Raw genomic sequence first — 10,608 nt, 5'->3', positions numbered from 1 at the left:
TCCTCCTGCCTCAGCCTCTCCAGTGTTGGGATTACAGGGGTGTGCCACCACGCCCGGCCTCAAGAAACAAATATTAAAGTTTACTTTTTTATATTGCCAGTAACCTACCCTAAATTTAGATGTGAATGTGAAAAGACTTTCCAAAAAATATTACACAAGATGTAAGGTCTGATTATAAAGAACACCACATCCCCTTTGGTGTCATATTCAAGCTTAATAATAAACATGGGATAGGAGGCGAAACTATGTCAGTTTTATGTCAGGATACAACCTATTGTCCTCAGGAAGGAAGGAGGGAAGGAAGGAAGGAAGGAAGGAAGGAAGAAAGGAAGGAAGGAAGGGAGGGAGGGAGGGAGGGAGGGAGAAAGACAAAACACAGTTCCCAGGGTCATGGTGAGACTGCCAAATTCAAGTTGGCAGGAGGCCAAAGAGCCAAATTCAAGCCAGCAGAAGATGCACGGAGTGTTAAAGACTGAGAAAATCAGTTTCCAGCCTCACCGCCAGAAACCAACCAGAACTTCAGTGGAACCAAAGGTGCACGTTGGCTGGGACCATCCACTACTTTACCATAAAGCCATGGTGAGTTGCTGGGATTAATCGACATAGATCTTGACTCTGACCACTTTGTCTACCAGGGTCCTTAAAGTAGACATTTTTTTCTTTTCTTTTGATTTATTTCTTGATTGTTTGTTCTTGTTTATATGAGTGTGAAAACAGTTTCTAGTTTTTGTTCTTGTTTTTATTTTTTTCTTATCTTTGCCTCCTGTCTTCTTCACCACTTTCCCGAAGTTTGCATTATCTTCCATCATCCTTGCTTCTAATTTCTTCCTCTTCTCTATTTTCTCTATTACTCCCTTTTAAATTTTCTCCCATAAAAAAAAAAAATTTTTCTCCCATGAGGGTAGAATCATCATACTGAGGGATTATTTACTCTATACAATTTTCTGGTTTGTTTTAGCATTTATCACAAATCTACTTCATACAGATAAAGGTGGCAAATTAATAGCTACCATAGTTTGTCATTTTCTAGGCTGTGTTTGATCCTATTTGTTATAGCTGATTGTACCTCTTTAATCAAGATGACAAAATTGTTCTAATCAGTTGTTCTTCCTGGTATGTCAAGATTGAGATTCATGATAAAAACCCTACAGAAAATTGAAATAGATGATCTTTATCTCGACCAGGTAAAAGCCACCTATGAAAAACAGCCAATATCATACAAAATGATGAAAAACTAAAATCCTTCAAGCTAAAATCCGGAATAGGACAAGGATAGCCACTATCACTGCTCTTGTTTGATATAGTTCTGAAAACACTAACCACAGCACTTGGACAAGAACAAGGATGGGAAAGGAAGAAGTTAGGTTTTCATTTCTGTGGATGACATGGTACTCTACAAAGAAGATGCCCAAAACACCACCAAAAAACTTCTAGATTTAATAACCAAATTCAGCATCATATCTTGTTACAGCACCAACATACAAAAATCAATAGCTGCCCTATACAGGAACAAAAGACTCACTGAGAGAGGAATTGGAGAAACAACTCCTTTCAAAATAGCATCCAAAAAAAAAAGAAAAAAAAGAAATACCTAAGAATCAATCTAATGAAAGAAATAAAAGACCTCTACTCTGAAAACTACAGCATTCTGAAAAAAAAAAGAGATCAAAGTGAATTTCAGAAAATGGAAAGACATGCTCTGTTTCTGGTAGAAAGAACCAATATAGTGAAAATGGCCACATTTCCAAAACTGCTATACAGATTCAATGCAATCCCAGTTGAAATTCCAGTAGCATACTTCACAGACTTTGAGAAAACAGTTCAAAAATTCATTTGGAATAAGAAGAAATCTAGAATAACAAAGCAATTCTAGGCAACAAAGACAAGGTAGGGGTATCCCAATTCCCAACTTGAAGCTATACTACTGTGATAAAACAGCATGTTACTGGCAAAGAAACAGACGTGAGGATCAGTGGAACAGATTAGAAGATGCAGAAATAACTCCAGACATACTCAGCCACCTCATTTTTGACAAAGAAGCCAAAGAGCCTCACTGGAGGAAAGATATCCTTTCTTATAAATGGTACTGTACAAATTGAATTTCACCTTGAAAAGACTAAAACTAGACCTGTATCTCTCACCATACACTAAACTAAAATCAAAATGGGTCAAAGATATAAACATTAAAACAGAAACACTAAATTGGCTGGAAAAGGGATTAGGTAAAACTCTTGAAGACACTGGCATAGGAAAAGATTTCATGAACAAAATCATAATTGTCCATGAACTGGCACAAACAATCAACAACTGGGATCTCTTATTAAAAAGTTTCTGCACAGAAAGAGAAACCACTAAGGGAGTGAAGACACAACCCACAATGTGGGAAAAAATTGTAATAGCTTTTCCTAAGACAAAGGTCTATTATCTAGAATGTATAAAGAACTTTAAAAAAATCAGACCTCCCTAATATAAAGACCCAATCCTAAAAGGTCATCTGAAATGAACAGACATTTCTCAGACAATGAAGTAGAAACAGCAAATAAACATATGAAAAAATGTTCAACATCACCGGTCATTCGAGAGATGCAAGTGAAAACAACACTGAGATTTCACCTCACCCCAGAAAGAATGGCTGCTATCAAGAATTCAACCAAAACCAAATGCTGGCAGGGCTATGAAGAAAAAGAAATTCTTCTCCACTGTTGGTGAGAGTGCAGACTGGTGCAACCTCTGTGGAAATCAGTATGGAGATACCTGAAAGAGCTGGGATTGGAAATCCCGTTTTTCCCAACTATTCCCCGTGACTGGGCATCTTCCCAAAAGAATTCAAAGAATCATACTACAGCAATATATGCTCATCTATGTTTATAGCGGCACAGTTTGTAATAGCTTAAAACTTGGAAGCCCCCCAATTGCTCATCACCTGGAGACTGGATAAAGAAGATTTTTTAAATATAAAATGGAGTACTACTCAACCATAAAGAATAAGAAACTAGAGACATTTATAGCTAGATGGATGCACATTAAGGCGGTATTCTTAAGTGAAATGAATAGGACGCACATGTGTAAATACTAAATAGTTTCTCTGGTGTGAGGAACTGAAAGTGTAAGTTAAAGATCAGAATGTAGAATAGATTATGTGAAATAGGAAGAAAAGGTCCAAAGGGGAAAGGGAAGTAGGAGGCATAGGGGAAAAGAAAGAAGAGAAAGGAATAAATATGAGAAGAGGAAAAAAAAAAAAAAAAGAAAAAGAAACTGAAAGTATAAATAAGGACCAAAATGTACAATAGATACTGGGAATTGGGGACAAAATGTTCAAATGTGACAGTCAACAAGGGAGAAGAGAGAGCTAAAGGAAAGAAGAGATAAGAAAAAAGAATAGATGAGAAAAATGGAGAGAGTTTTTGTAAATACAGAGGGTATGGGGTTGAAGGGAGGGGAGCGGAATGGGAAAAAAAGAAGCAAGTTCTATCTTATACATGTATACATTCCCTATGTTGGATGCTATCATTATGTATATCTAAAACATAACAGTAAAATAAAAAGAAAAAAAATCACCAAATGGCTTGAATCTTAATTTTTTTTAACATATTAGCATTTTCTGTCACATTTAGAAACAGTCATCTAGTACTACATAGAGAATAAAGGAATTCTAATGGTAACAATGAGAGTGATTAGGTTTAACAAGCAGAAAATTTTGGCTTGGAAATATTTCCTAGATATAAAATGGAAAACTGGTTCTCTAATTCAGGTGGCTGGAAAAACAAGTGATTTAAGGTGATTTTAGTAAATATAATACTACCTACTGTAGCAGTATATTCATAATATAGCAGGGTAGCTAGAGTGTTATACCAATATAATAGCTACCAATTGATATAAATTGCCAAGAGCAAGAAATCAAAATGTATTTAAAACAAATTTTTGACATAACACATTTGAACAGAGATATATATATCAAGCCGAAGCCTACCAGAGATTAAAAAACCCAATTCACTGAGAGTATAAAATTTAAAATTTCAATTTACTACTACAATGTTTCCCATTAAGCTAATCAGCTTTGAACTTTCTCAAATTCATCCTGTAGGAACTGAGTGTACTGCCATGACAGGTCTATGGATTTAGTTATCAAGTTGGAGGAGATAGCTTCACAATAAACTCTGAAGCCTTCCACAAAAAGAGAATGATTCTTATAGTTGCTACCTAGAAGGAACAGACAACTCATTCAGTTGGTTCTATGGTATCTGCGGCCTACTTGGGGCCGAGTGTAGGCCTTCAAGCAGTCTCCATGCCTCCACAATTTTCCCCTAAGTTAAGACATTTCCTTTGAGGTCGGAGCTATTCAGCTTCTAGTATCTAGTTTCTCACTGAGAAGTAATACCAGTCCCTTGCTGATAAACAGTAAGTCAATTTTGGGGAAAATTCCAATTTGGTATTTTGTTCAACAATTCTCCTACATACTTCCTAGCCCATGCTAAGAGCTTTCCAAGTGATTGTCGTGTAGAATCCAAGAATTTAAGCAAACATAAACTACAGAGAAAAAATCATATTATAGATAATGTCTTGGATATTTTGAAGAAGCTAAGACTCAGAAAATGGAAAGTTGTTTATTCCATGCAAATGGCTATTCTGAAATGTGCTTTATAGACCCAGGAAGAAAGCACAAGTTTTTCTAAATCCCCTTGTATTAAATCCCTGTGAATTTAACTATCCATTAAAAGTTAATTTCATTTGATACACTGCAAATAAACACAAGGTTGAGAGGCTATGTACATTGTTAGCTTGGAAAGAAGAAAAACTTAATTAGTCCGAAGTCCAGAAATTCAATGTGACTTTGATGTTAATTAGTCTGAAGAAATGTAATTTCAGAAAAACTGACAAATGTGTATTGCAAGTAAATGCATGAGTAAAATTTGTGAAAAAATTATCACACGATCTATAACGTTCTGTGCATCAGTAAAAGTGCTTCTTCAGCTCTTCAAAAACAATTTCTTTTCTACCTAACAAAACTTGGACAGAAAATAACATTCAGAGTTGCCTGACTTTATGAAAATATCTACAACAGAATTAACTTATTTACAATATAGACACAGTAAGGCTATAAAAGACATTTACTCTACTTTTTCGTATTGCAGAGGACTGTAATATTGATTATGCCCAAAGCAAGTTGAAAAGCGTTAACCCCACAATTGGCTTGTTTATAGAAGCGAGTCTGGCTGAAGCTACCCTCTGAGGTCAAAGTAACTCGCAACTGAATTCTGTTCCCACAACCAAAACCTTAAGACTAGAAGGACAATGTTCCAATTGCAATCCTATATTTTGTCTATTCTGTTCCCAATTCGAGAATGCTTTGTCTTGTCCTTTATGAGCTTTGTTTACATTAATTTCCATAGAAACCACATGTCACCTTTACCCCAATTGACTGCAATAAAAGTCAGTGCCTGGGACTGCAGTGCCTTAATCAGTTGGATCAGCACTGGTCATCCTGGCACCCCGCTTTCTCTCTCCTAGCTCTACCTATTAGCATATGCTTTTTCTCAGGCCTGTCTGCATCGTATACTGAGCAGGTGGGTACTGGAACCTGACTACAGGGGTCTCCAACACTGTAGTTTAATTTCAGGAAGGCAAGAAGGGAGTTAAAAGCAAAAAGGCCAAAAGTATTGTGAAAATGCTGATGATATCATAAAAGAGATGATTTTAGTTTTCGCTTACCACATACACTCTCCTGCTCCAACTAAAACATCTGCCTATCACCCTATAAACATCCTTACACTTCTCCACTTCTCTTTTCTTTATGAGGAAAAAAAAAGGAAAAAAGAAAAAAGGAGTTTTTTGGGACTTAATAGCCAGCAGCTGTTTGGCTGCTAAATACCACATCTGGAAGGGAATGTGCTATTCACATGGAAAACAAAAACAAAAACTATTGTTTAATTTTCTTAATGTATACCAGTTTTTACAGACAGATATCTGGATGGTTTTAATATGGAGAAAGACAGAAGAGCTCTTGAACTGCATCTGAAAACCAATATATCTTTCCCAGAAAGTAGTGCACAACTGATGAACAGCTGGTCTTTGGTCATGTTTAAATACTAGGTTCTAGGTGGAAAGACTGCTATAGAGAATGAGTTTTGTGCCAAGTAGAAAGGGCTCCTTTTAGAAAGAATTTACATTCATTTCATACTTCTGAGATGAGCCCTACTTCAGGCTAAAATGAACCTGCTTTGCTAGGTTATGATTGTAATTTTCTGAATGCTTAATCCATTTCTAAAATACACTAAAACTAAATATTACATTTGCTTTACAAAAATTAAAATGGTGAACTGGCATTGTTAAAAAAAAAAAGCTGAGCCTAGGATTATAACACGTTGAGTGGGGCTGGTTTTAAAACATTATGCTTCCAGGCTAGAAAAGGGGACAGAAAAAGTATACAACGACATACTTTGATAATCTTCCATGCTGAAAATCAGTTGTTTCCTTTGCCCCTTTATTTTTCCTTTGAAAGGAAGCTTGATATAAGAACCACTATATCAATATGTAATATTTCAAGAGGTGCTACATTTTACCCTTGAAGAAATTAAGATGTTTTCATTAAAAAGGACTCAGTTCCGGAGACATGGGTGATACAGGTGCTCACAGTTCTCTTCCTGCGCTTTTGCTCACATCTCTCTCCTTTCTTTCCTCCTCTCCTGAGACAAAGACTTGGGGGCAGCAAATGGTTTACCCTTACCCTTCTTTCAGGACCTCCAATCACGTATACCCTAGAGATTAACTTGAAAATCTTCTGCATATTGTAAATTACTATCAAATTACCTGCATCTCTCACAGAAGTGAGTATTTGTAACCGCTGTTAAAAAAAAAACCTGTTAACTACTAAATTCTGTGCAATTGTCATCACTGGTAAATCAAAGACTAATCTAATATGCATATAAATGGCTTGTGGGTATGTGTGTTGGATGAGAAGGATACTGATTTTTTTTTTTTTTTTGTACCAGGGATCAAACTCAGGGCCCTGTGCTTGAGAGGCAGGCATGGTATCCCTTAGCTAAATCCCTGCTTTTTGTAGAAACACTCGGGTTTTTCTCCTGTTCCTCTCTTCCTTCCTCGCTTTCTTTCTGTTCTCCTTTCTTGTATTCTTTTGTTTTCAATATTTGAGATATTTCAAAGGTTGTGTCTATAACTAATTAATCCTCAGATTACTCCTGTGATATAAATTTCTATTTTATAACATTTGATAAAAATTTACAGTTACAGAAAAAGAAAAAGAGTAACACACAAAAATGCTAAATTTTCTATACTAAAAGGCTAAAATATTTATTATGGATATTGAGTGGAAGTGACTCAGAGGAAAGGGAGAGATCAATATTTTTATATTTATTCCAGCTTCTGGTTTTCCCTTGTTACTCATTTTTGAACACGATTGCCATTGTCAATCCCTGCTGAAAATTTATAGTCATTATCTTCATACCAAACATAAACATTGACCCTTTTGATACAAAGCTTCTCAGAGATGGAGAACCTGACAGGGCCCCCATAGCCACATGTTCTGAGAAGCCTCATGGGAGAGCAGCACTGATTTAAGAATGAGTCTGAGAATTTCTTTAAACTATATTTCACTTCAAATGTAATACAGAAAAAAAAAAAATCTTTACCAACAGAGAAACCTTGGCCTAGCGAATAAATCCTCAGCTCTTTAGTCTCTTACTCAAGACATGGGGTTTCCATTTCCTTTTGTATTACAGATCAGAGGCAGAAGCAAAATGAGTGATTTACTGATCTCAACATGAGGGCTCCAATTTCTCACCACTATATTCGCGCATGCTGCCTTCAGCTTCAAACATTCTTTCTATCTTTCTCCCTGTCTTTTCACTGACAGAAATTGGATCTTAATACTTCTCTTTGCATTTTTAATGTTCTCTCTAGAAATCTCATTTTCTTCTGGTTTCCCAGAGTGAAACCTCTTATATAAGGCAAAGCATTCAACCATATATTATATTTTGGTATATGCGTGGCTTTTTGCATCGAAACTGAAAGTAGTTTAAGAGAGGGTCTGTTCTCATTCACCTTTTGCTAGTGGCTTGCACAACCTCTTGCACCTAATAAGTCAAATAAGAATAAGAAGTAAATAAATAAATAAATAAATTTCTGGGCCAAGGTACAGAGGAAGGACTAAGAAAAATCTGGAAAGGTTGAAGGTTGATAGAATGAGGAAGGTGTCTGAGGAAGGGATGTTTTTCCCCCCAGAGCTGGATATCTAGAGATTGCGCTGAGTTACATCCCCGGTCCTATTTTTTTTTAATACCATTTTGAGACAGTCTCTCTAAGACATCAACTTGTCCAGATTAGGCTTGAACTTGTGATACTCCTACCTCAGCCTCCTAAGGATGATTTTTGTTGTTGTTGTTATTAGTAAACTTTTCATCCTACACCAGAGTTAAGGATTAAAGAAGCAGACAAAGTTACTGTTTCTCCTTATTAGTGAAGTAGAGCTCTTTCCTAAAAGCAAATTTGTTCAATTGAAGAAAAACTGTCCCACGTACCAAAGCTTGTCTGTGGAAATTTACTAAATACCTTAAAAATCGAATAATCATGATTTTTTCCCCTTGGAGAGGTATGAAGGCAAATGTGTTCAGACAGTCCACACTGGTACCATTGTCTTTTTTCTTATCTACTGTATGTGTCCATCCAGAGAGGTTTCCTTCTACTCTGAATAGACTTACTATCTATGAAAGCAGAAGTCCTCTAATTGTAAAATTATCATTCAAGCCATATAATACCTAAATAAAATGCTGTTATTACCTTTCAGAATCTTCAGACTGATTGGTGAGCATTACCAACTTCTGGCTGTGTTTCTCTTTTTTGTTTATGAGCCTTCCACATGGAACCTAAAGAAAAAAAATACATAAATGACACTAGGTTCAGACGTGTCTCAAAGGATGATCACTGTGTCAGTCACCGGAGGAGAAAAGTACCTGCTAAATGCATTTTTCATCAAAAGCCATGTTTTTATTCTCATGTCTTGTTTTCGTCCCTGCCATTTATGAGAAGACAGACCATACACTTACCTTCTGTTTAGTTTCAAAGTTAGAACACTGGGTATAAAAATAGGTTCAGGCTTCTAGATAAGGATGATTCTTGTGACAGGGAGAAATTGTCCAGAAGCAAATAGAAGGAAGCTGGACATTCCAACATACAAGGAATAAACTGTTAAAGTTGTAAGACTGACATGTTTATAGTTCAATTAGCCACATCCACAAATGAGCTCCACAGGACTGTGTAACAGTCCAATAACACCAAGACATTCTTGCTCAGAATGCTATTTATCCAAGATTTTTCTCCAGTGGAAATCAGTAATTGTTACTATGATTTTCAAAATAACAGGAAATTATAACAATTAAAAGAAAACCAAAGGGGGGAAAGTATGCTTAAGACACAGAACTTTTATTTCCTATCGTTTCTATTTAATATTAATTGCAGTTTAAGCCCCAAACTGTGCTCAGATATTACGCAGACAGCATAGTACCTCAGGAGGTTTATAGTGGAGGCACAAGACTGACAAGAAGACTTGTATATGTTTTAAAAGCCAAGTCCTGCAGGCAATTGACACATTTTAAATGCATCTGGAATCTAGTAATTGTTGTGATCCTATTAGAAAACTTAGGGAGTTAAGTCTATGGGACACATGAAGCCAGCTTGTCTGAGTTTTATTTTTCTGTGTAAAAACAACCCCCCAAAAGTTTGGTAAATGCTCCAAGAACGATTCAATTCAGTTATTGGCAAGCTGTCTGCACATAGTGTGGGAGGGTGGCTTTTTTGTTTCATTTTGTTTTCAGCTTCTGACAGCTGTTGAAGAGTCATGTGTTACCACCATGGTAGCCAGTTACTAGATGAAAGCAAATGCCTTCCAGGACTGTTGTAGGAATTGGACCACCAGCTAATACGGCTGTCTTTTAACTATGCAAAGTTGTGAAATCACCTCACTTTTTTATGTGGCACTCTGGAACTATCAGACAAATCTGCAGATGCACTGGAGAGGCAAGGTATCTTTCATTTGTTCATTAATTCCTCTGGAAAGCATACTACCATCATTTTATAAGAAAAGGAACAGAAGTTCAGAGAGGACAAATGGCTTGGCTAATCTACACAATCAGAGAAACTTCTCTAGTCACCAACTATAGAAATGATCCCTAAAAGTATAGCCTTCTTGGCTAATCAATAACTGATATAGGATTTTATGTCAAGGCCTTGATTCCTAGTCTTTGATTTTCTATCGGTCCATAATTGAAATTGTACAGATTAAATTTTAAATCAAATGAGATTGATTTTGGTACTAATTTTTAAAAGTAATGTAAAGCATTTTAGTTTGTTTTGCTTTCAATGGAGGGTTGGTTTGGCTATGCTGCCCTGGCTGTTCTCCAACTCTAGGCTCAAACAATACTCTTGCTACAGCCTCTGTAGTGCTGGGACAAGAGGAGTACACCACCTCACTCCATCTACATTTTAATGTTACAAATGAAACCTCATGAAAATACACTTCTTAGGCAATGGCATTGTATTATTTGAACTTTAACATTTAAAAATATTCCCCAGAATAGGGTGTGGAATGAAAAATTT

At 36.2% G+C, this 10,608-nt stretch overlaps 1 protein-coding gene and 1 pseudogene across 4 annotated transcripts in view; both read right to left on the bottom strand.

Moving 5' to 3' along the window:
- Tnip3 (TNFAIP3 interacting protein 3) overlaps window positions 1–9,076 on the bottom strand; it is a 112,435-nt gene extending 103,359 nt beyond the window's left edge. For 3 of the 4 annotated variants that reach the window (XM_010610982.2, XM_019205578.1, XM_019205586.1), the window contains exons 1-2: window positions 8,967–9,053; window positions 8,794–8,879 (exon numbers count right to left, since the gene is read on the bottom strand). In XM_010610982.2, the coding sequence (XP_010609284.2) occupies window positions 8,794–8,825 (32 nt within the window). In that variant the 5' untranslated portion in view covers window positions 8,826–8,879; window positions 8,967–9,053. The other variant, XM_019205584.1, reaches the window with a different exon arrangement.
- A 999-nt stretch (window positions 9,077–10,075) lies between these two features.
- On the bottom strand, window positions 10,076–10,197 carry LOC117284697 (annotated as a pseudogene).
- Between the last annotated feature and the right edge of the window lie 411 nt (window positions 10,198–10,608).

Source organism: Fukomys damarensis, unplaced genomic scaffold (genome assembly GCF_012274545.1).
Source record: "Fukomys damarensis isolate Sample0158 unplaced genomic scaffold, DMR_v1.0_HiC HiC_scaffold_38, whole genome shotgun sequence".
NCBI classification, from domain to species: domain Eukaryota; kingdom Metazoa; phylum Chordata; class Mammalia; order Rodentia; family Bathyergidae; genus Fukomys; species Fukomys damarensis.
Note: the sequence above shows the minus strand (reverse complement) of the source record. Positions and strands in the feature narration are given on the sequence as shown.